The sequence below is a fragment of the Gymnogyps californianus genome, chromosome 5 (assembly GCF_018139145.2).
Source record: "Gymnogyps californianus isolate 813 chromosome 5, ASM1813914v2, whole genome shotgun sequence".
Lineage (NCBI taxonomy): Eukaryota > Metazoa > Chordata > Aves > Accipitriformes > Cathartidae > Gymnogyps > Gymnogyps californianus.
Window position 1 is genome coordinate 30,675,953 of NC_059475.1, and position 26,909 is coordinate 30,702,861.

Genomic DNA, 26,909 nt, shown 5'->3' on the forward strand with positions numbered 1-26,909 from the left:
AGAAGTTACTTTATTTCCTTTTTTTAAATATACATATACAAGATATTTTATTTCAAAAGCACAAGTACATTATACAAGTTTCAAATTTACATTTTTGCAATTGAAGATACCAATATGTGCATTATCAAATAACTTCTTCTGTCAGCTTGGATGGAACAGAAATCAGTGGCATAAGCATCTTGCGATCACTAAATACAGATTATACTCACAGTGAACAAAACTGCATAGTAATTTATGAAATGAAAGATGACCACGCTAGTCAGTGAATGATATGGGAGCCCATTTGCTAAATTAGTATGTGCAAACGTACAGAAAGATGCAACTTTCCTCTCCCACTTCTTCAGCTACAAAGAGATTTCTAGAGCTTTAAACATGAGCTCACCTGCTCAGACCAGCTCCTGTCCTTATATACTACAGTTCAGACAGAAAACAAAATAAAGTGATCTCACTGCATATTTGATAACGGAATTTTTGTATCAGTGAAGTGCACAGTAACTGAAAGTTTTTGATAAATGAATAGGTAAATATCAGAGGGAAACAGTAAGTGAATACAGTTTTGGTACCAATGAGGCATACATTTGCTAGTCTTAATCCAATATTTTTGCTGGTAAGAAGTGTTTTGATGACCTTAGAAATCGCCAGTGCATGCAAGTTTTCATGACAACTGTTCTTCTAAATTCAGTATGCATTTCAAGTACATTTCAGAGAAGACTAACAGAATTAATATTTGTCTTTAAAGAGTTTCATATTCAGGTTTAAAATGTGAAAGAATCCAAATAAGGAGAATGGTCTTAATTGCAAGAAACAGAATACCTGACAAATATACCAAAGCCAACTATTTATATCACCTGGGAAGGATTATAGCAAAAGTTATAAAAAAGTATTTGAAATAAGAACAATATTTGAGTTCATTGGTATTCCATTTTTAGATGAGTTATGGTGCTGTTCAGTGCACTCATACGTACTCTAAAAACTTTAAAAAACTAGAACAATGATATTTAAATCTAAATCATTATTTGTGATTCTACTATCTCTCATACAATCAGTAGCAAAAAAAAAAAAAAACCAACCCAAAAAACCAAAAAACAACAAACCACCAAACCAAAAAGGAGTAATACAAAAACACACTCTCAGACATTAATTTGAAAACCTCCCCTTGCAAGCCTTATTAAAATGACACAAAAGAATCCAAATAAGCAAAGGGGCGGGGAAATTTAGAGTATTGACATCTTCAAACTATCACATAGAAATGGGATTTCCTGGGAAAGCATTTCTACCCATTACATTACAAGTTCTGTCATGTATATTATGGTTGAAATTCAGAAAACAGAACAACATTTAGAACTGAAGCACAATCACATATCATTGAGAGAGAGTTCAATCACAATGTGCTATTAACTACTGAAGGGCAGAGAGACAGACTTAGCCACCTTTTTTTCCCTTTTCTGCTCTAACTGGCATTGAACCACTGAACATGCCCACCAAAACACACAATTTCATTTATGCAGGCACGGCTCTAAACAATAGTGACAGAGGATGAAGAGTGGAAAATTCCTCAAATATGGGCAAACAAACTTACTTCTGATTCTAAAACTTGCTGCTTTTGGGCCTTGATTTTAGTCCAGTGATAGCTTTGAAGGTCTTCTACTTTACTGAAGTCTCTGGCTCTTGTATAACTTGCAGAGCTACACTACAACTACCTAACAGTATTTTCATGTTTGGTTCTCGGGGAAAATCTCAGAAGACAAACTGTAAAAGAAGTAAAACTAACCACAACCTAGCCAAATGGTGTAGCCCTAGACCTCTCAGGATATACAACATTAATAGAGGACAAATTCATTAGATAAAGTGCAGTTCTGGCAATGCAAAAAGCACAGACTTTATTTTTTGATGCAACAAGCAAGATGGTAATTCCCCCATGCACTTTCTATCCCACACTTCTGCTTTAAAGAGTTCATTAATGAAAACTCTTCATTAAATCCCAGGATATAGCTGAATGCAGGCTTTTTCTGTACAACTTAATGTTTGCTGTACCTGTTGCTACAGATGACTAAAGGCCTGGCACCACTTCCACTCCAATATTATGCCACAGATCTTGACCTATTTAAAAGCTTCACTAAGCTTGGGAAAAGAACCCAGAAAGAAAGCAAAGGAGGCTTTTCCATAGCAACACCATTTAGGTATATTCTCAAGGCATGGAAGAGACAGAAATGTGGTATGTGCCCTGAAGCACAGCATTTGGGAAGCTGTCCTCATCAAAACTTGTGAAACAATTACAACTTCTCAAAAAAGCGGAAATATTTCTGGACCTGAATGTTCAGTAATAATTATATAATGTGGTTTTCCTTTTGGGGGGGGTGGGGGGGTGGGGAGGGGTGGGGAAGAGCAAAACATATGATGTGAGATTCTGTTTCAATGTATCAGTAATACATCCAGCCTAGAGAATCCATCAATTGTGTCTGAACTACAGAATCCACTTGACAGTAGATTATTTACTGCCACCCTCCTTTCCTTTTCCAAAGCGCTGCCGAAAGGTAAGAGTTTTCACTAAAAATCAAGAGACTCAGAGCAGTTGCCAGTTGAATCCAAAGAAGATCTGATTCGTTTCTTGGCTCCTAGCAATCTCCTCTATGATGCAGTGTTGCTGCCATAGCAGATGGAGCTTCCGGTAACGCTCCCGACATAAGTGCAGGGGATTGCCTCTTCTTCGTAGAAGAAAAAAGGAGAATACCCAATAAGCATATCAGAATAGCAACTGACAAACTGTTCCATTAATAGTCTAGCAATAACACTCTTAACAATAGCTAGAAAATATTAAATACTTGTATGAACACCAATTCCAACAAGTCTACTAGGAATGAAAACAGTTCTACATGCAACAAGCAATGACTGCCATTTCCAAGATGACATTTCAGCAATGGCAGCTGTTGCACATTTCTGATGAAAAGCTTATAAAGTATTCTTGACAAAAGTAAGAAAGTTTAACAGTACCAAAAAAGTGTATTTTTCCATTATGAATGACCCATTCATGACTGGAAACTGCCATCAGGAATTTGAAGTTAAACAAGTTCAGCAGGCCAAGATACATATTACAGTGCTGTACATGCTAGCAGGAAGAACATGTTGTCTAATGGGTGTAAGAAAAAGAGATACCAAAAGGGAAATGTAGAAAGAAAGTCAAACATTTACTTACTTCAGACCTGGATCTGTTTCTCCATATTCATCCAAGTATGGAGCAGGATATAAGCAGCCCCTGGTTTTACCTTCAATGAGGACAACTCTGCATTCCCTGATTCTTAAGGAAAAAATAACTACATTTAAAATACAAGACAACTCCCAGCAGGTTCTTAACTTTTTGGTAAGCTATATTTTAGGTCAAAGCAATGTTTCTTCATCTCAGACAAAAAGAATCAAGTGCTTTGACAATGTTGTGAATTTTGACCTTCAAATATTTCCCTTTACTCTTTCACACATTAAATTCTGGCTAGCTACTTACTTGAGAAACATACAGACTCCAGCTCCACATTGAAGAGCATGAGAAGTACAGGCTCCCAACTCCTCCCCATTCACCAGTTCCTGACAGCAAGTATTCTGGGAACACAACATAGCCCCACAGAATAAACACAATACTGGATGTTTTTGTTCATCATCAGAAGACCGTGGGCATCTAGAAGAAGTATAACCAGAATGTTACTGCAGGAATTAAAACTTTAAAAAGAAATGTTAACTATGGATAATGTTCCTTAAAAAACCAACAACAAACCCAAAACCACCCCCAACCCACAAACAAACAAAACCTAAGACATAATATTTCATAATCATATTTCACATATCTGCCTCCTTTGGCTATGTTTTTACATTGCTTGTAATATTTTATCTGCAAGATATCTCCTTGAGCAGGAGGTTCGACTAGATGATCTGCTGAAGTCCCCTCTAACCTGAATTATCCTATGATTCACTCTTCCTGGCATAAAACAGTGCCAACCTTCTGGGCTGCTTGCGTCCAGTGCAAAAATAATTTTCAGGCCTATGACCAAACCAAATGCACATTGCACTGGTGAAAAATGACCAACAGATTAAGCTATAATAATTTTATATGCTATCCTATCAAACACAAGTGACTTCATTTAGTAAGCTGTTGTGTTTCAGATTTAAAATGAACATGTGCTAGTATTGGCCAGTATAACCGTAACAGTGCCTTCACTTCTGCAAAATAATTTCTGTACATAGTTTTAAACACCAGTTACAATAACTGCAAGAATAGAGAAGTGACTAAAAGTGACAAAACACCCAGGAAGACAACTAAATATGTCACATCTTACCTAAACTGAGAGGCTTGGTTCAGGAGGCAGCTATAGTCTTCAGGAAGCTCTATTAAACTATTTCTTTTCCTAGGATACCTGGGTAAGTGAAAAAGAACTATTATGAGAATAATAAAGATCACAGCAAAGAACAGAATGGATAGCTATAAATTCCTGCTAAGCTTTCAGTCCCTTCTGCAAACTTCTGCAGTTCTAGAGCAGTTCTTCAGTGCTAGAAGCCCAAATGAGAGGCGCCACAGGGGAGCTTCAGCATTTCTATATTCCAGCAAAGGTGATGAAATTAAATTTCATACGTAACCTACATGTATGAAGACATTTCGTATTTCAGTTAGCTCCTGTTTTTTCCTAGAGTAAGCTAGATAACTTGTCTAACAACGTTGTACATTCTCAATGAAGAGTCACTGCATGAGGAATAATACACAACCATTTAAAGAGAAATGTACTTTCAGCAGTAGAGCAGGAGGAAGAAAATAAAAGCACTCTAACTTGTCCACAACAAGCACTTCATTCTTTCAACAGTTTTAAGTTAAAAACAGAAGAAAAAACAACAACAAAACCAAACTTACCTTATTGCAATGCTTTTCCCCTTCAAACAACTTAACACCATCGGGTCAGCACACCACCTATTTCAAACAAACATTTGCAGATGACAGTGTTTGATAATAATATACATTTAGGATCACTAACCTAAACTAGTAAGCAATAAGCAAACACAGAGCACAGATAAAGCACTGATAGTTCTAACTAAAACTTCCCAAGGAGAAACAGCTATTCTTTACAGTTTTGCTTCAGGAAAAGAATTTAGGTTTATATACAAGAGAAAAATCCATGTGAAAAACAACAACACTTAAAATCATCAACATGCACATTAAAACAAAGAGTTAACACAGAGTTAAAAAATGCAAGCAGTCTTCAGACATATTCAAGTTCTCAAAGTGGGCTACAATACCCAGCTCCTTTTGGAATATATCTGCTGAAAGCCAGAGCATAAGAAAATATCATACGCTCTACTAGGAAAATATTTATTGCTTTTATTTAATAACCATCACCCAACGGTTCTTTTACCATGCTTTATTGCATGTTGTATGCTTGCTTAGAATGGCCAAGTGTGTCTACCAAAACAATGGTAGATATTGGCAAGTTACTAAACAGAGGAATTGGTATGTCTAAGATACCTTTTACGTTATTTCTACAAAAAGGAGGAGAAGGGAGAGAGAACTGTAGCAGATGGTCAATCTAGTAAGCTTCATTTAACACATTTCTCAACAATCATCAAATTTAGTCTTCTGAAATAAGATTCTTTCAAAAAACATATGGGAACTTGCATGACGATTTGACAACTGTTACTATTACATGAAATATGTAGCCTCCTACTTGAAACCTCTGTTTTTGACTGGGAGCACTACGATGGATTTGTTAGCCCTGCCTCTAGTGATCGTTTCCTAATGTTCACAAGCACCTATCCCCTGTGTTCTCTTATAAGCACCGTTATGTCTCTGAGCAAACATGTAGGAACATGTAAGACAAACTTATTAAATAATTTACTTGTGAAAATGCTATTAATTTGTAAGTAATTATATATAATACAAATGCAATTAATTATAGTAAAATTGTACGTAGGAAATTGTTTAGGTCAGCTATATGGACTGTAAGTTGGAGTCAACAGCTAAAATGTCCCTAAATTGAAGGAATCTAGACAACAAAACAGAACAGAGGTAAAAAAACTCAGGAAAAGCTAGTGTGAGCCAGAGAATTCTGCCAAGAACCAGGAATAATAATTAATGCAACCAAGTGCTCAAACGGTCACATTAAATACATGGAGACATTCTCCAACACAATATAGCAGGATTATTCTCAGAGTTGGGGGGGAGGGTGTGTCTGTTTATTTTAACTTGTGTTTTTGAATGGAGAATTTTACCAATTATTTCTTTACTGCTAGATTGCAATGTACATAATACTCTAATTGTACCTTTTAACCATTAAGCTAACTTTGACATTCTTCAGTCTATTTTGGAAATCCAGAGAAGAAATAGTACAAAGCCTCACCCTGCCAGCTACATAATTTTCCATATTCGCATTTTATAGCTCGTGTAATCAGCACTTTTGCTGTAGACAGATTAAAAATAGGCCAATGGACAGTAAGTGGCATACCATGCAAGCAGAGGTTTATGATAACTTCCTTCTGCATGAATGATTTCAAGTAGGTCTGCAAGTACTAGTCCCTTTAACTATAATTGTTTAATGTTTGAATTACCACAAAATATAGAATGTTTTATGTTTTTGAAGTGCGTTAAGAGATTTGGTATACCTGTGCACATCAAACAAATGTCTGGAACTCTAGTATGAATTTGAGCTCAATCACTTATTATCAAATTTGATCCCGAATTCCCATAGGGCCATCACAACATAAAACGTCGCCTGTCCAGTCCCAGTTAGTACCTTTGAAGCAGTGGATTTACTGTGTCCCAATATTCCTGGAAGAGCAGGAACAAATTGGTAGGTAGAGAGAGGTAACTACAAAGTGCCTTGAATTGCCCTTCTTCAGAAACTGCAAAAGAAAAAGAAAACATGAGCAACTGTTAAAGTGTTTCAGCACTGCTGAAGAATTCACTCAAAACTAGTAATCTCCTGATCCCTTTTCCATTGAGTAATATGTATCTTACAGCTTCAGCATAGCTCCTAGCTAGTACAATTGGATGTAATTCCACTGACTTAATCAGAGCTATAATAATTTGCATTAGCTGAGGATCTGCTTTAGGTTTAACAAATTTGACATATATTAAGTTATTTTTTAGTCATGCATAAGTTACTGTAATAACAGAATTCCTTGCTTAAATTCCATTTCACTGCATACTATGTAACACGTTAGTGCAGCAGATTTCTGTACTTACCACATTTTAGCTTTTCACTATCCTTTTGGCCTGCAATGATATTAAATTTTGCTATGATCAAGTCAGCGCTAACACATTACATAAAGTTGGGCTAATTTAATAGTTTGCTGCGTGGTCATTTACTGGCTCTGCTACAGAAAATGGCATTGCTGATTCACCAGGAAGACTCTTCCCTATAGAATCAAAGTTCCAGACTAATGGTAAGGACAATAGCATATCCCAAAGTGCAGAGATTTTGACTCATATATCCTAATGAAATTCAAACTTAGTTTACAGCTTATGTAAATCAATTTAAGATGCTACATTTTGTCTCAGTTGTTCATAGCAACTTTGGTCCTCCTTTCCAAATAGTTGATGATTCTGTGTTTCACTGCATTTTGGCAGAAGACAAAATATTTATTTTTGGGTTTAGTATCTGTAATGCATTAGGATCCTTTATGGAAGAGGTTTAAGTTTTATAACGTGCTTTATTTCTACTTGGCTCTGTTTTGCTGAATCCCTGTGTCTTTACCATTTACCAACATTAGCAACTGCACAAAAAGGTTGGTTTTTTTTAAATATACTCCAGACTATTTCTCAGGTGATGTAATCTAAGCCCCTAGAATTATCCTTAAATCACAGAATCTTTGCATCCAGAAATACTTACTATGAATAAATCATTGATAATTCACATATTTGCACATACTCATAAGTAACTCTTTTCCATGCAAAGAAGGCCAAGAGAACTCAGCTTCTCATGCCTGCCCCTTTCTATACAAATTAGTATTTCCTTTTCTTTCCAAGTCTTACTTTAATGTATTAACTATTGTTAAGTTATTGTGAACATTTAAAAATTCCATTCTTCCAAGAAAACAGTAAACAAAGTCAATATAATAGATACATTTGCTTCCTCATATTTACCTTGTAGTAGTTCCTCAGGTGGAGAAACTCCCAGCAAATAATGAAAAAATAAAGCAGCACAACGAAGGTAAGGCATGATGCCTTTTTTAACACAATCCCACACAAGCCAGCCTGGAATATCCTGACTAAAGCAACTGTAATACACAAATGAGAAATAGCTGCAGTAGTTCACAGTGCAAATCCTTCTAGCACTTTCACATTTTGGCTAGCATTGGTAGAATGGCATCTGTGTAGAAGCAACACTGATGTACCCCAAATTTTGTGAAACAGCCACCAGCACCTAACTTCCGACTTCCCTTTTGCCTAAGGAATGAGTACTGAGTTTATGTAGAACACTTACATTAAGCCTTCAAATTATCTCAACTTATATTTTTCAGAATTATAAAAAATAAATAGCCAATACATAGCTGTCCATCTCTAGGTAACTCAAGATAACCTGATTTAAACTGTGCAATACAGCATCACACACAGAGCAATTGGTTCTTACACTGGTTGTTTTTTATTACTGAAAGCCAGCAATTTTTTGAAGTGGTGAAAGTTTTTCATTCACTTGGTGTTTTGAACGCAATTCAAAAATGAGAAAAAACCAAACAAACATAAATACTCTTCAGGAACAACAAACCCAACAGAATTAAAAAATTAATACCTCGTACTTCATTATTGAAGTCACAACAGTAACACTCAGATTGTTTAAAATAAAGGTATGCTAATCCCATTTTCGACAAAAAATACTGGAGCAATATTCATCTCAGTAATTATTCTTGTAGTTTGTGCAATATGAGCATTTAGTCTATATTTCATAGCAAGTTTAACTTACTTACAGTGTCCCTGTTTTCCAAAAATTTTAAACATAGTTAAATTCACATTTATGTGAACAGGATGTTCACACAAATGTTGACCAGGACCTGCTGAGGAACAACCTGTAAAGCTGTATTATAACACAGAGACCATTGCAAAATTGTTATGCAGACTGTGCTGTTTAAGCACAGATAGGTCAGAGTTAGAAGGTGACAATGCATGCATACACAGAAATTAAAACACTAACAGTTTCAGAGCTGGGTTGCCTAAACTTTGGCATTTATTTCTGTACCTAGGCATCTCAGTACAGTGACCTGATTTTCCAAAATGCACAGCACCTATGATTCTAAGATCATGCCTCAGAAAAGTAACTCCTATTATTTAAATATTAAATTTTAAATATTTAGAAATTTAGACTTAAAACTTTTAGACAAGTGGATAGCATTGCCAATCCTTGAGAAACAAATCTTTGCAACTAGCCTTGGTGAAGATAAATCAAAGCAGAATTTGTAGAGGGTGCATCCATATTTTCCAGTTTATTTCACACACAGATACTGAAGTACTAAAGAGTCTGTAGCTATACCTATCAAAAAAGTCTGAAAAGATGGGCACTAACACTCAAACAAATAAGCAATTGTGTTTAGCTTTACACTTCTCCCCCTTTTATAGTAGAACCATTTCCTTCTTTCTGACTTCCCTCTGTAATTGAGAGATCTGAAAAAAGCAATCAAGGCAAAGAAAAAATAGCTACTATAGTTAGTGGTTGTATTTCTCTCCAGGACGGATACAGGTATTTTTTCATCCTTAGACTAAGAGTTTACTCTGTTGTCCACAAAAAGTAGCTATTTTAACTAGAAGTGTTCCTTTCACCAGTTTCCTTTTTTTCAGTGTTGAGGACTATAGGAAGAAAGCACAAGGCATTGTGCTAACTCCCCATAAAAAATAGATAATTTTTTTCCAGTTTTCTGTGTTGTTCAGGTCAATCCCTGTGGTTTGCCATCTTTCTAGGAAAATGCAATGCTATCACTGAACTACTACTTACCCACTGGTGTACTGGCAAACCTCTCTACAGAAAGACTGTGCAGACCGTGCCTCCTCACTGTTGTCAGATGATCGAGCAGTAGGGGATTCTGCACACAAAAAGATGAATCCTACTGTAAAAGCACTTCATTTTCTTTTTTTTTTTTTACATATACTGAGCTTTTTTTTTAAATTGCATTACAGAAATATTTCCACTTTATTTTGCTTAATTCTTTTCTATTTGCTGCTTTTAACCTAACAAATGTTCTCCTAAAACTGCATGCTATAAAGAAGAATCAGGATTACTGCCTCAGTGCTCATCCTCACGTAAAAACTGCTTCCTTCCCTCGAACTTTTGAATTTATTGCCCTACTAGACAGGACATAAAATAAAAAAATTCCTATAGCTTGATCTACCTTTTTTTTTTAATTCCCATCATGCTGAAGAAAAAGGAAAGTAGTAGCTAGGAAGCCTGTAGGTTACTGACAGTTTTTAACAGTAGTATGAAATTCTCTCCTATCAGTTTATAGGATTTCATATTTCGGCTCTGGGTATTTACTAGCTTGAAGGGTAAAGAAAAGTTTATTTCCCAAATCCATACTAACTGTCACTGTACAGCTCAGAGTGCCGGGCAGAGCTTTGCTTCTCCTACAAGGAGTAAAGAGGGGAAGTTACCACTCTGGAATGACTGACTTGAACAAGTACTGATATATCAATAACTATTTTGTTTTCTTAGGCTAAGCACACAGAAGTGATATAATAAAATGCTCTGAAAATGATGTAGTGCTATTTATTTTTTACCAGAAAACAGTTATTACTACCTAGCACTAAGTGTCATTTATTATGAGGAAGTTTATACCTGGAAGACACTAATGGTGTCCATCCACTATTTTTAAGAAATTGTGTAAAAATGCCAGAATAATCCAACCCAAATACTCCTCTACCTGTTGCTGAAGAGACGATGATTTGTGTTATGTGTGCCAGTGTTGTCAGATGGAAGAGGTAGAGGTGGTTGTAGGCTGAACTAATTGATGAAGGTTGCAAGTCTACAGCATCCTCCCAGTATAAAGATGGAAAGGATAACACAACTCCCACCTACAGTGAAAGGGAAGGAGCAAACATTAAAGTAACAGAAATTTGGTAATAGCTACATGGGTAATAGACATTTCCATTCTCACTATACATTTATATTTCATTTCTGTAGTCAATTTAAATATATTCATTTATCTTGCCAGTTTTAATTCACAAAGTGCAGCAAAAACTTATTGGAAAATATTAACCATTCGTGCCCCTCTAGCATGTAGGAAACTCAGATATAGTTCCATTGTAATTGCCAGTTTAGAGATACACCAAGAAAGCTTGTCCAACTCCTAGAAAGCTTAATTTCTGGTTTTTGACATAAGACAAAGCACATTGAAAAAAAGTGAGAAGCGAGACCAAGCATTAGTTAGAAAGGTAACCAGGGCAAAACAGGTTTTATTGTGGTGGGTTTGGTTTTTTGTTTGTTTGGGTTTTGTTGGCTTTTTTTGTTGCATGGTTTTGTTTGGTTTTTTTAACAATAGAGAAACTATAATACAGATTTGTATTAAGAACAGAAAGAAGCGGCTAAGAAGAGTAAAGAAACTAATGAGAGTAAATGTGAAGGAATCAGACGGTATGAGAGGCCTATTGAGACAAAGAAAAAGTGAGGGAAACAAGCTGAGTGGGTGCATTTCTCAGGGTTTTTTGTAGGTTTGATAGCAATAGAGGTGATAAAAAGATGATTGAGATTGCAAGCATGAAATTTAAGAAGTGAGATAGCAAAGCCCTGAAAGCTAGAACAACAGCAGAACTAAAAGTAAACACTTGTATATACCAGCCATATGTAATCATTTGCTTGTATGCAGTGCTCATGTATAATCATTTAACTCATGCAAGTGAACAGATAATGCAGGACTATCTACAGGGTAAAGTACACAAAAATCCATGCTCAAAAAAAACCCAAACTAATATGAAGAATAAAATGAACCTGCTTACCAAAATGTGGAACATATCTACTTCTAAGAGGGATGGAGTGTCCTCCCCTTTAAAGTTTGGTAGAAGAACTACAAAATAAAGATATCAATTATGGATTTGATAGGTATTTTCTTCTTTTGGATTGAACTGCAATATCAGAATCTGATTTTAAAGCCTCTTTCATTTCTGTGTTTTCATCCAAAAAATGTCCAAGTCTCTGAATTATTTAATTAACTACTTACCACTTATTTAATTGATTGTGCATCTGTTCAGCTATTTCCACATGCCCAACCAGCTCACAAATTTAATGACTGTATCTTCAAAATTCTGAGATAAAAATCTTTGATTTATTTCTCCAGCTCTAATAAAGTGCACACAGTGTTAAGGGTGAAGTCCACAAATGTACTTAGGCACTGCAACGCTAGATGCCTCACAACCTAGCCCAATACAAAAGCCTGTACCACACCTAAGAATCCTATCGAATAGAAGGCAAGTCAAAGAGTGGGATTCAAAGGCCACCATGCTAACCTAATCAGTAAGAAACATGGAGGATAGCTATGTGTCTCAAACTAGCTCTCCCTGAGGCCAAAATATCTTAAACTAGGCTGCAAGCAGCCTTTTGAAAGTACTAAAAAGATGCAGTCTCACAATTAAGAAAGAGGAATACCTGTTTTGTGGCTTTATCCACCTGTTTAGCACAGAATTTGAGTGATTTTGAACATTGTCAGAAACAGATTGTTAAACATCTGTATCTCCAAGCCTAGGTAATCTGGGATAGAGGATTTTTTGGGGACTTCAGTGATACAGGGCTGGGTTAGCAGAATTATTGATTACTTAAGTTCAAGCAATACTCCATAATTTCAAGCAACATTAGAGAAATTGAAGTTAGCACTGTTGTCAGTAGTCTAACCTTTGCTTCTATGCTGTATTAACACGTGTGCCATTTTGCAATAGAAAATTCTGCAACACGAAAGGTAGTAAAGGAATACAATACCTCCTAGAAGACGAATCAGATGTTTCTGAATCAGGACCTGTGGTGATGTTGTTCTCTGAGCAGCTGCAAACTGCACTAATGCTTTAAGGCCACTGTGCTAGAGCGCAAGAGAAAATGGTTGGACAGGAAAAAAGGAAAGATATAATAGTGAAATAAAGCTGTAAAAACATATCTACTTCTACAAACACAAGACACATTGATAAGTGAATTTAGTATGAACTTCCAAGTATACGTAGAAACATTATTCTTTTAAAATGCTCTTTATGTTATCAATCTAGACATTTTGAGAGCTATCCCTCAACAGAGAATGATCTTCATGTTAGCAGTTTCAACAGTAAGTTTTTTATATATGTGTGTGTATTTTATATATATATATATATATATAAACTTTTTTGTTTAAAATGTATTGCGTATCTTACTTGCCCATACCTGTCTATTTTGTAGAGATCCAAATAAAGGCTTGCCCTCTGTTTCCAAGAGGTTTTCTTAAAATTAAACACAGAAAAAAATAAGTTGCTTTGTTCTACAGGACCTAACATAACATTTCTGTTAGAATATAATTAGTCCAAGATTAATTTATTCTTAGTATATGTACTTCTTTTTAAAGCTCAACTTTATTCTGATAAGAGAATTCTCTTGAAAAATCCATCTTAAATGGTACTGAATGTTTCCCAGATAAATGGTTGTAACAAGCTTTTTAAAAACATTTGGCTTTCAGATCTTGCTAACTAGGGATTTAAAGGAACACTTGCACATGAATGATGATAAGACATTCTATGGATTTAGTTGTATTTTCAGTTACCCTTATACAATGCTCAAAAACATAAAGGTATGTTTATGGGGATGCTATACAGCCATCTTACCCTCAGATTTGCACTACTGCATTTGACTATAGTTTAACAAAAATATTTTGAAAAAAAAATTCCCAATCTGGAATACAATTCAGCTTTCCTCCCTGAGTGCACTGGTTCTGAAGGGATAATGAAGAGAAAATAAACCAATAAAAAAAAGAAACCAAAATTAACTCAATTGAGTAAAAAGTTATCAATTCAAATGTTTTTGTGCTTTAGTCACTTTTCAGAGATGAATCAGTATACTTCAAGATCTTGGAATTTTTGTTGTTGTTGTCCTAGTTTTAGCTGGGATAGAGTTAATTCTCTTCTTAGTAGCTGGTACAGTGCTGTGTTTTGGATTTAGTGTGAGAATGATGTTGATAACTCTCTGAGGTTTTAGTTGTTGCTAAGTAGCGCCTATCTTCAGCCAAGGACTTTTCACTTTCCCATGCTCTGCCAGCAAGCAGGTGTGCAAGAAGCTGGGAGGGAGCAGAGCCGGGGCAGCTGACCTGAACTAGCCAAAGGGGTATTCCATACCATAGAATGTCATGCCCAGTATATAAACAGGGGGGAGTTGGCCGGGAGGGGCGGATCACTGCTCGGGCATCCGTCAGCAGGTGGTGAGCAATTGCATTGTGCATCACTTGTCTTTTCTATTTCTTTTTTTATTTTTTTTTGTTATATTCCTTTTCATTACTGTTGTTATTATATTATTATTCTTATTCTTAGTTAGTAGTGTATTTTATTTTACTTTAGTTATTAAACTGTTCTTATCTCAACCCACGAGTTTTACTTTTTTTTTCCTCCTCCCCACCCCACTGGGAGCGGGGAGGGGGAAGCTGCTGCGTGGTGCTTAGTTGCTGGCTCGCGTTAAACCACAACAATTGTTTTTGTTGGGGTTTTTTTGGTTGGGAGGTTTTTGGTTGGTTTTGGTTTTGTTTTTTTTTAAACCACCTCTAACAAAACATGAAAGTGTTTTAACTTAGCACTTCCATACGTTAGTTTAACACACAACATGTGGAGTTGCTGAGGAAACATGGGAAAAATCAGATTTGTATTTTTAAGTGTTTGGCTTTAGGCAATAAAAGCAATTCACATCCCTTGGGTCAATGATGCTTTGACCCTCCTCTAGAGACTCCACTAATACAGGTAGCTAAGGTTCCTTGTCTAGGCAGCTTGGCTACATGCCCATTAAATGGTTTTAGTAACGCACCCTATGACTAGATTCAAAACCAGCATACTAGAAGCTATGTAGGCAGTTTTGCTTTACAATTTCATGGAAGCCTACTCTATTTGTAGACAAAAATGAATCCAAGGAAGTGCTGTGGCCTAGGATAGGTCAGACTGTCACAGTGGTCCCTCTGGTTTTATAGTCTTGGCCTGGTAAGGCATCTGAGTTTTCTACTTCTGACATATGCTTGCGATATCACATCTGTGATAACAGTTACTGCATTTATACACTTGCTAGCAAACTCATCCCTGACAGCCACCAAGGTCTTTTTTTAGATATCAAATGAAAACAATCTGCAATGCATTAAGTGCATTAATGTTAATAGAGCTGGGTGGCTTCCAGTCCTCTACTGACCCATTTGAAAACTGATAAAATCTGACACTACAAAGATGCAGTCGGTTTTCATGACTATTCCTGCCTTATCAGAATATTCCCAATCCTCCTAAAAACCTTTTGAACTCTTGATACTCCAGTTGGGTCAAGTTCACTATAGATTTACGGCAGACTACACTTGTACCTCAACAGCTTCGTCAAGAAAAAATGGCATACTTGGCAAATCATACTTATGAAGATGTACAATTACATTCTCAATTCCTTCAGCATGCATTTCAGACTCATCTCTTGCCTCTCTCCCTGCCTGGAAGCCACTACAGATTTATCTACAGCTTCATGTTTATTACACAAACTTCTTTGTGTATATAGTACAGAAATGAAATGAGACTGACTGCTAAACAAGTACATCATCCCAAAAAATGCAGTCATTTTTATGGTAATTATTTTGTCTTCAAAAAGAGATTGATGCCAGAGAATGTTTGGGTTTGGGGTTGTTTTTTTTTTCCTACTAGGTATCTGCTTAGCAATTTCAGAATACAAGAGACCGTATTTCTTCTACAAATTCCATGAGAATTCTTTGAAAATAGAGACAAAAAGAAATAATGAGAGGGAGTACTATTTATGTATTATGTTAGATATTTAGCTGTGTAGGAGATGCCTGCAGGTCAATGATCTTTGGCAGCCTGAAGATATTCATTGAACATGTTTAATGTTACAATTAGTAATGGGGAACATGATCACTCCCTCCTCTCTCAGATTAAACTCATCAATGTTGGCATTCCATACCTTATTTTATAAACTACCATCTAACAAAAACATCCTATTATTTATACTGGATTATAGATTATCATTCTATTATTATACATGTAATTACATACAATATACATTGTTATACTATTACATATTGCTCTTATTTATGCAGAACTATTACTATTTATACAATCAGATTGTATAAAATTATATAAACAACTGTAAGATTTTCAAGTCATGAGAAGGAATAAACCCAAATTATGCTTTACCTATACACTGGATGGTAAAAGCACATGTGCTCCAGGTCATCATAGGAATCCGGTAATCAGCTTCATTTGGAGCAACTTTCAGCCCAACTCTATAAATGGTGGTGGCAAAGAGAATAAGCATCTCCTTGATACTGCTTGAGTATTTGGCTCTGCAAAAGCAAGCCAAGATAATTTCAGTCGGCATTATTAATAGTGCTTATTACTTACCGGTCAATCAATCACTAACAAAGTCTAAGCTATTTATGAAAGAATTCTTGACTACAAAGGCCTTTTGTACAGAGGAGAAAAAAATTACTAGTTTCCAGTAGTAAACAAGTACCTTGACATAACAGGCTCTACAAATTGAGAGATTATGAGCTGCCAGGCTGGAAGGAGTCTATTTCTGTATACTGTATTGTAATTCGCATTCAAAAAATGCAAATATTTAAATCAAAGTAAAATACAATGAAAAAACCAAATGCGAGTAAGCAAGTGTAATTATAAGTGCCAGAGTGAAAATGCATCCCATCTCATAAGGCACTAAAAATGGAAAGACAGACATTTCAAATGTGTTTTTAAACACTTTTTTAGCATTTAAGCTTCTTTCAACTGACATTGGGTTAGTTTATGTAAATGCAGTTATATGCAGAAAAGTGCCTAGGCAAAAACATGTACAGTTTTAATGGCTTGTGTTTTTTCAAAGTCATATACAGAACTTCGTAACAGAAATATATGACATTCATATTAATTCTCCAAATCTCTACAGCCAAAACAATTGTACCATGAAGTTTGGGGTTTGGCCAGGCTCATACTTAAACACCACATTGTTTAAGTGCAAACTATAGAATCTTCCCCATGGAGATCAGTTATCAAGAAAGAATTTGATTCAACTTTCTGACGACATTTTTACAAATAGCAGCTATGTATAAGTACTTTGCATAACTATGATGTCAGTCAGAAGTAGCAGAAATAGAGTACTTATAGCGTGATCTAAAAAGAAGAAAGACAGCTGAGTACACTTGAAAAGTATCTATCCATTCATTCTGTTTTAGTGGGTGAGTGCTTTTGCCCACTGGAATAGAAACAGACAACACATCCCTATTCCTTTGAGTAATCTATATTACATTATCACATCCAAAACCAAGTGAAATCTATCCCCGAAACAGACATATAGGAGGAAAATTAAGGCAGACAGACATTAAATAACTTGCCTAGAGACACAGGAAGTGACCCAAATCACTAGAATTGTGGATTAGAAGATTCCAGACTCCTAACATAAGAACTACCAGACTGGATTTAACCAAGAGGTCTGTCTAGCTCTGTATAGATCTGATATTCAGTGAGTGCTTAAGGAAAAGTCTAAGTAAGCCCATACTCAGACCAAACAAATCATATGCCTTTCCTTCAATACAAATCTTGAAGTATACCTAGGTATTTTAGGGAGAATTAACATAATGCAGAGAGCACTTCCAGTAACACTTACGAGGACTGAACTCCAAAACTAAGGATGGAATGGAATTCCAAAGCAGAGTTCCCCATTCCCTTGTTGGCGAAAGCTGGAAGATTTTGTTTCTCTCCTTCCAGAAAAAAAAAATTAGATCCGCATTAAAAAACAAAGAAGTTGTTACAGTTTTTACAGCAGTTTAACAGAAGTGAAACTTCTTTTTATTTTAAACTGGTTTGAAAACAATTGAAAACAGACCTCACCAGCCAGACTGTCTTCTAACCCTCCTCATTAAGTAACATTTTCTTCTATCCGCAGAAATATAAGGATTAAAAGCAGTGCTTTGCTGGTGAGGAAAGAGAACTTTCCTGCATTGTAAGAGTGCAAGGAATATGTTGATTCTCTGTACCTTCTGTTTTCTAAACACTCATACATGTTTTTATTTTGGCCCTTTTAATTTAATTTTTCTCTTTTTTACTACATCACAGTCAATACAGAAGTTTAATTAACTCTGAGTGTTAGTTGGTGACTATCCTCTCCAAGTGTACATAATTTTCTTCTACAGGGAAGATGGAAAGAATTTAGCAGAAACCAGAAAATTGGTGAGGGCACTGTGAAATCAAGACATCAGCTCAGAAAGGGCCATGACTTTATCCCCAGCTTTATTTGATACTGTCTTGATTGACAGCAAAATGTATTCTTTATTTGAAGTTTTCTGTTGGTATTAGTTACAATATGTACTGGCATATTAGATATCCCACAAAAGAGCTTCAAAATTAAAATAACAAACCTTTAGCATTTTTCACACTGTAGCCCGATATCCTGACTATGATAATCTCCAGCCACTTAGCCAGGGACAGAATTTGAGCTACTGCCTCTGCATCCTCACTGAAAACAGGAACAGAAAGCAGGTTTTACTTTAACACTCAAAGAATCACCTCATCTTTAAAAACAGAGGACACACTGAGATCAAAACACATTAACTCAGTATTTGCACAGTTTTTCTGGCTTTGTAAATTTTGAGCAAACAGTACAAAATGAAGTGTTAGGCTAAATACTAGATCTACGTACTTTCTCATTTGATATCAGCTCCAAAAAACAGCCAATCCAAAAATGCTTTAAAAAAAAAATTACTGCCAAAAGCAGTATATTTGGCTGAATAGTCAATAAGGAGATATGCAGTTTTTTTTATACAGATTAGGAAGGTCAACCCAAGTCTTCCTTCCAAAAATTTGAAAGGCCAACCAGCCCCAAAATAATTTTTTTCTTTTTTTTTTTTTTTTTTTTTAAATTAAGGGCTATGCAATCTGGTAATTCACCTGTTAATTTTTTGAGCCTGCAATGGAACAATAGGAATCACAGTATTGCACAGAGATTTGCAAAGTGGACAAAGATACTCTCCATTCTCCAAGTCAAATATCTGTTCAACATGCAGACGTTGTCGAAAGTTCAGCTGCATGGCTTCAAAGTACCTACAACATTGAAAAGGAAATTACTAGAAAGCAGAATGGCTCAAATGTGACATGAAAACAAATGTTCAAGTAATTAAAAGTGTTATTATCTAGCAAATACCTATCCAAGCCAACAAACTCCTCTTTTCCTTTGATTTATAATTCTTTCACGTGCTTGGATGTGAAAATAAAGTAAAACCTTTGAGCACATAGATGAACTCATGCAGAAATGCATGGTACACCACTCATGCAAAAATGACGGCAACTTTTCCTTGCTTTTAAGATCGTTTTAAATTTCATTAACATTTTTACAGACAAGCAGTCCTTAAGTTTTCTACTCTTCTCTCACATCATCTTCAAAACAATGAAACATTGTATCTAATATCTCTCATATGCAACTCATTATGGTAAGTTTGAAACAGGGAATGTACATATTTTTATTTCATTTTAGGAAAAACTACTAGTAACATTTCATGAATGAATAATCAGCTATTCATGGCAACGCCTGAGCCTCATGACTAGACAATGAAACTGTAGCCTCCTTTTAACAGGAAGAGAGGATAATTTATATTACAATATCGCACTCGAGCTATTTTAAACTCAAAAGGAAACTAAGAAATAACGATGATCTTTTTACACGTTTCATTGTAATTTTGCCCTCTCAGTGGATGCAGTAAGCTTCCAAATTTCATTAATGTCTCAGTGGTATTATGTCCTGGTTTCGGCTAGGACAGAGTTAACTCTGTTCTTAATAGCTGGTACAGTGCTGTGTTTTGGATTTAGTGTGAGAATGATGTTGATAACACTCTGAGGTTTTAGTTGTTGCTAAGTAGTGCTTATCTTAAGCCAAGGACTTTTCAGTTTCCCATGCTCTGCCAGCAAGCAGGTGTGCAAGAAGCTGGGAGGGAGCAGAGCCGGGGCAGCTGACCTGAACTAGCCAAAGGGGTATTCCATACCATGGAACGTCATGCCCAGTATATAAACAGGGGGGAGTTGGCCGGGCGGCGCGGATCGTGGCTCGGGAACTAACTGGGCATCGGTCAGCGGGTGGTGAGCAATTGCATTGTGCATCACTGGTTTTTTTCTCCCCCCCCCACTTCCTTTTTTTGTTATATTCCTTTTCATTACTATTATTATTATATTATTTCATTATTACTATTGTTAGTATTATATTTTACTTTAGTTATTAAACTGTTCTCATCTCAACCCACGAGTTTTACTTTTTTTTTTTTCCTTTCCTCCTCCTCACCCCACTGGGAGGGGGAAGGGGGAAGCGGCTGCGTGGTGCTTAGTTGCTGACTGGGGTTAAACCACGACATATTATCAGGAACAAAAAGATCCAACATTCAAATCTTCTTGCCTGGATACAAGCAACTAAATTCAGTACTAATGTTCAGACTGGGTATGTAGGATCTTAAAGACAGATATGAAATTATCTAACTTCCGCACTAAGGTAATAACTAGATTTTTTTTTTTTTTGCTTTATTTTTTCCCTTAAGATGTATGATTTAAAGTCCCATTTATGTAATAAGAGAAAGTGTGTATGCGGGGGCACCTGCAGAAGTTCTAATGATTACAAAATATTTAGGAAAGTATTCTGTGACAATCAATAAAAACATACATTTATTTTCCCACATTCAAACAACTATGTTTTTGCAAGCAACTCCTCTTCCTCATACATGGCAACTACAAAGATATTCCATTCATTTGAACTCGTACTGTTTTAGAGAGTATTTTGCAGTATTTTTAGGCTGCACGGATACTCTAGAAGGGTGTGGCAGGCATCGTTTGGAGGAATATTAGTAAATTAGAATATCTGTTATGTAACAAATAAAAGACTATACTCAAACCTTCTGTGCCATCCCGTATGAGAAGAGCCTGTTGTCCATTTTAATCCCATTTACCCATACAGCAAGTCATCTTTTCTTAAAAAGAGCAAGGCAACTGAGCTCCAATGTTGCACTACTTAGATCTACGCAGATGTAGATGGATCTGCCAAGAGCAGATGTATTATACTCAAGGAACATACTTCCGTATCATTTTAAGTGTGTGCACCTATTTATTCTGCACTGATGTCTTATTGTTAAAAACAAAACAAACCAAACAAAAAACCACACATATAGAAAAGTAAATTATAAGCACTATAAGTTTAGTCAGATTTTTTTTAAAGTAAAATGGCACAAGTACGAAGAACAAACCTCAAGAGATTGTTTATATCATAAAACAATATAATGTAGCTTGCAACTGCATGACCCAACTCTCTTTATCTGTTGATGACACTTCAGTGGGATTACGTCTATTATTATTTCACACTATTTATCTTGTTTAAACTTGCCAGACCTATGTGGAGTCAAATGCACAGAGCATTAGCTTTGCTCTCTGTAATCCTACAAATGTTGCTGCAACCAGGATGACTATATCCTGCAAGCTAAGTAACTTGGTCTTTTAATATTTCAGGTTGCATTCTAATCCAACACAGTCTAAATTGTGGGCTCCCCCAAACAATAGAAATCTAGTAAAGTTTTTAAGCACTGTATCAATTCTTCCCTCTTACTTCTTATTAAGAGTTTGTTCACCAATAGGGGAGGGGTGAGGAGTGGGAAAGAAATATTGGTAGATTTAACCACTCATATTCTATTCTAAATGCCAGATTCTCATCTAAAGACTCACTGGAATAAGTCAGCTTCATCCTTTAAGTACTGACCTGGTGACAGACTTTCAGAGTCAAAGTACTGTTGCTATAGAACACTCACCTGGAAGATTCCTACTGGTTCTCATTGGATTGCTCAAAATAAACCTACTAGATATGGTTTCTTACTCTTGACCAATTTTACCCCATTGGTTTTATTTGCATAAATTAGTAACTCCTTGGGGATTCTTCTTTGGGTCATAGAAGGCACTAAAAACTTCTGATGATGATTTTCTTCATCAGGTCAAAACTTCTTGTGCCATATTTCATTTTCAGATGGGTACAAATAGTTTTGACTCCTTAATTAAATATCCACTTACTGTACTGTGTTTTCAGTGTGCACTTAGATGTTTTGGAAAATAGATTAATGAAAAAAAACCAACAACATTAAAAGGCTGCAAAGACACATCCCTTACTTCTGCCAGCAGGCTGCATGCATCACATGACCACAGCTTCCTGTGTGGGTCCCACAAGGTAAGTCAGGGTGCATGAAGAGAGGATCTAGTGTATCTAGAAAGACACAGCAAAAAGAAGTTACTGAAAGAACCATAATGCAACTTCCCATCAGCATGAACAGAAATGAACAGTATACACAGAACACAAGCCTTCAGATTTTATTTTCCCACAGTTCGCACAGTCACATTAACATCCCATTTGGCTAGCTTTTCCAGACCAATAATCCAGCAAAGTAATCACAAGACAGAGCCCACTTAAACTACTGAAGGCTTTCCACTAATTATGATGAAAAAGACGACAAAATCCAAAAGCAGTAGTAAATTGGTTAAAAAAGGAAAAAAAAAAAAGAAAAGGGTTCTTCAGTACTGGAATAGCTCTGTGGTTGGATTTGCTATCACTGAAGTTTTTAATGTATTTGTTATTGTATTTTTAAATGAAGGAAAATGAAACTACTAAGGACAAGAAAGATTAGGCATTTCTCCAACTAATCCTGTATATTTTCAACCACTGACGTGAACAGCACTGCTGAATAACAAAGTCAAGTCTATCTTTCACTAATCTTGCATAATTCTTAACAGCAAAAACATTATCAGAATGTAGTGGTGTCTTTGTGCTGCATATGCATTCAAAGTGAGATTCCATTTTCCCCTTAAAGATATCCAAATAATACTGAACTGAACAACAGCAGTCCTCCAAACCTCATCTGGTAGACTGTTTATGATTTTGAACACATACAGCTGAATTTGACAAAATGAAAAAGAACAGAAAAAACCCACAAAAAAACCTAGCACCCAAACTGCACTGAAAATATAATTCTATTTGACAGCAGCTGAAGCTGCTCTAAATCAAATGGAAAATGAAATAAGAAAGTGAACCTTGGTGTAACACTAATTTGCCACTATCTGCACTTCTGCTGTGGGAACAAGCATTTTTCCATTTATTTAGATCTTCAAAGAAAAAAAGCTCTTACAGGCCTACTTCTAACTGATGAGCTGCAGAGGACCATGCAGTAGAGAGCAAGTGCTATAAATAATATCTAGAAGTGGCTTTAGGAAAAGGAATTTCATTCCTTTCTTTTTTCAATTATTTCAATAGCCTAACATGTCACTGCAGAAAGCTTACAAGTGTATCTGACTACAAGAGCATAGGATATAATTTGTACTTCAGAGTACCACAGAAGAGAGCAAAAAGTATGGATATAATTAGTACATGGCCTAGATAAAAATGCCATACAGCTGGCTCAAAATTGCCATTATCAGTAGTTCACTTAAAAAGAAAAATGGATCAAACAGGATTCTGTAGAAGTCTGTCCTGGGTCTAGGACTATTCAGTATTTGTTAATGACCCAGAGGAGGAAACACAAAACATCTTAAGTGAAACAACTTGGTAAAGGTTTGCAAGCATGATGGAGAATAGGGTAATAACCTGGAGAAATAAGAAACAATGCTGAACTTCCCTTTGCTTCAGAATTCTATTTGATAACATTCAAGAGTATACTTCTAAACTAAAGCAGGAATAACGAACTGCACAAACACAGAATTTAAAGCTATTTGCTAGACAGTAGTGTCATTAAAAAAAATAGGACATAGGGTTCATTTTGCTTTACGAGCTGACCACAAACCAACAATACCCTGTTATAAAATAGAAAAAAAACATATTTGAAAATAAGTAGGAGTCTTAACTACAAGTTGTAACATCCTTGCCATGCAAAGGCAACAAACTAGAAGCAATCTTGAGAGCACTTACAGATCTCCAATTTTATTATCTTTCAACACTGTATCCTTATTCCTTATATATTAGCTTGAATAAGCAGGATTTGAAAAAATGATTGACTCAGATTTATAGTAAGATATGGGCAGATACATAGAGAATGTATATTGATTAATAAATATTTAATAGATAACAGCTATTTAAATTTTTATCTGTGTTAAATATAATTCAATTTACAGGGAAAAAATGATCACTTAATTTTAAATTATTACTTAATATTATAGTGTGCTTGAATCAAACTAGTAGTTTTATGATGAGATGTATATCCAACTTGGGGTGATTTCACCTAAACAACATTTGCCTAGGCTGTGTATCAAGTAGGACAGAGCCAAAAATTCTAATAAACATGAGAATAAACTAGCTTACCTTCTCCTTACCCACAAAACCAGTTATCCTGGTGAAAGAATTAGGGCAGCTTACTAAGTTCCTTTCTTGACAAATCCATTTTTGACATTTCTTACAGCTTTATTGTCTGTCTTTGTTTTTTTATATTGTCTTATCAACTAACAATAATTACTATCATTCAACATACTTCTGGGCATCCAGGCTGGATAGAATACTCAAATTTTTAGTATCTTCTCATTTCACTTCTGTTTTTTTGGTGGGTTTTTTAGACAAATACTTGTTTGCCCTTCTTAGCCTTCTGAGCTCTCAACTATATTCTATGCATTTTAAAAAATAATTAAAGATTATACTGAAGACAATGGTTCTGATAGTACTTTCAATATTACTTTAATAATCGCCAAGGTGAATACCCTGAAGTTATCTAGATATTGTTTCAAATTTTCTTATCCTATTCTGGACTGTATTTCTCTCTTGTTAAAATTAACAGCCATCAAGCATCTGATCTTGAATTATTATTAATTTTCTTTTTCAGAAAGAGAGCAAAAAAGCCAATGAGTACTTAAGTTTTCCCTTTTCCCTCTATTTTCTTTCTTTCCCTTAAGTAACTGACCAAAATCTTTCTCATGTTCAATCAACTGTTACTTAAAAAAAATCCTGGTTGGTCTTTGTGTTTCCTGCTACCAATATCCTATTATGCAAGTTTAACTCTTGTGTTTGTATTATCATCTTGTATTCATTTTTTTTTCGTTCATCAGATGATATCATATGATCCTTGCTTTCACTTTTCTATTTTTTTATGTTCCTGTTTTTATTACTTCCTGGACATGGGGGAAAACAAAACAAAACAAAAAACCCAAAACAAACAAACAAACAAAACCAAAAAACAAACCCTCCTGAGGCTGCCATATTGGCCTCTGATAATGTTCATGTATTTCCTCCATGTTGGGAAAGTTTGCTGCTGTACTTGAATAAACAGGAACTGTTAACATTCTCCGATTTTTTCCAGAGTGACCACTCCTACCAAATCTCTAAGTTTTATAAAATCTTCTTGTGAGATTAAAGCATTTTCTGATTTCCCAGGGACAAATCAAAATCTTCGTACACTTCTCACTTTTAAGTTTTAAAGCATGGATTTTAGAACAATTTAAAATTTTTCACTTTCTTTTTATTAAGTAGGGTAAGCCATTTAGCAATCTGACTGAATACAGAGTTTAATTAGGTTCAAAGGGTATGAGCTCTAGGTACAGAACTGCTTGTAGTCTAAAAGAAAAATTGCATACCCCCTGGGAGTTCAAGAATTCTGCTCCTGTTCTGAGTTAAGGCAGTTGACTTCTGGACACAGGCAGATAATACCATGGCAGCGCTTTCCAACTTTACTTCCTGCTCCTCCTGACAAAGAATACAGGTCAGAACTTCTTTCTCAGCAACAGAGGGACCTCGTTTGGGACCCAAAACAATTTTGGAGTAATCAATTGCTGAAGACATGCTGTAAGACCATAAGTGACACAGATAGAAAATAATCAGATGGCTTTTTCTAAACAAACTTATTCTTCCAGGCATCTAAAAATGTCATACACTGCTAACATTTCTGGTTTTATACCAAAGTACTTTACAAAACCAAATGACAACCAAACAATGAAGAAACACCTCGATCCTCACTAAAATGCAGTATTCTTTAAAAATCGAAAGTGGAAGCCAGCTAACATAGAGTAACACAATGAAATGGATTCAGACAGCAGGAAATTCAGAAAGCTGTATTCAATGTAGATTGGATCAAATACATTTTAATCTTACAGACATATTAAAATTGTTTCCCATTCTTGAAGAAAACATACTGAAAATGAATGCCACTACCTTAATTCAATGCTTTGTGACACAATAAGTTTCCATACATTTTTTTAAATATTCCTTATTCCAGAGTTCAACAGTGATTTATAGAACATGATTTATTAAAGATTAAAGCACAGAGAAGTGATCTGTACTTTTTTCCCAGCAGATATCTCTATTTTCCTGATTAGTTTTGTGCAGCCCCAATTAGACCAAAACGGTGAGTTGTATTAGGTATACTATACTGTTGAAGCATTTCTAGAACAGTAGCAATGCATACCAACAAAATTATAACTAATATAAACCAAACATCTTCAGCATGAAATTAGATTTTAAAAACTAATGAACAGAAATATCAGTGACTTGAGCTACAAGAAGCATATTTTTTTCATTGCAACTTAACCTTAAAGCATGTTGGCTTTCAGATTCTTCCCAAATTAAATACTTAAGTTTTCCTATAAGGTAGACTGTCACCTCCAAAATTACAGTGTTGTCATTAGAAAGCTGCTGAGTTGACATTTTTTCAAATGTTAAGCAATATAAGTATCCACCATTTGAAGAAATAATTAATTTTCTTATTGTTTATCTTATGCTGCTCTACAAAGCGAGTCC

General features: G+C 35.4%; 1 protein-coding gene across 3 annotated transcripts in view; it reads right to left on the reverse strand.

The window, feature by feature from the left end:
* Positions 1–26,909, reverse strand: part of UBR1 (ubiquitin protein ligase E3 component n-recognin 1) — a 65,649-nt gene continuing 38,740 nt past the window's right edge. For 2 of the 3 annotated variants that reach the window (XM_050896804.1, XM_050896803.1), the window contains exons 29-46: positions 25,751–25,956; positions 22,316–22,409; positions 19,079–19,231; positions 18,550–18,647; positions 17,799–17,892; positions 16,337–16,485; positions 13,350–13,405; positions 12,921–13,017; positions 11,948–12,015; positions 10,876–11,026; positions 9,954–10,041; positions 8,114–8,247; positions 6,762–6,870; positions 4,889–4,945; positions 4,323–4,400; positions 3,497–3,667; positions 3,194–3,295; positions 1–2,705 (exon numbers count right to left, since the gene is read on the reverse strand). In XM_050896804.1, the coding sequence (XP_050752761.1) occupies positions 2,564–2,705; positions 3,194–3,295; positions 3,497–3,667; positions 4,323–4,400; positions 4,889–4,945; positions 6,762–6,870; positions 8,114–8,247; positions 9,954–10,041; positions 10,876–11,026; positions 11,948–12,015; positions 12,921–13,017; positions 13,350–13,405; positions 16,337–16,485; positions 17,799–17,892; positions 18,550–18,647; positions 19,079–19,231; positions 22,316–22,409; positions 25,751–25,956 (2,047 nt within the window). In that variant the 3' untranslated portion in view covers positions 1–2,563. Of the gene's footprint in view, positions 2,706–3,193; positions 3,296–3,496; positions 3,668–4,322; positions 4,401–4,888; positions 4,946–6,761; positions 6,871–8,113; positions 8,248–9,953; positions 10,042–10,875; positions 11,027–11,947; positions 12,016–12,920; positions 13,018–13,349; positions 13,406–16,336; positions 16,486–17,798; positions 17,893–18,549; positions 18,648–19,078; positions 19,232–22,315; positions 22,410–25,750; positions 25,957–26,909 lie in introns of those variants that run through there. The other variant, XM_050896805.1, reaches the window with a different exon arrangement.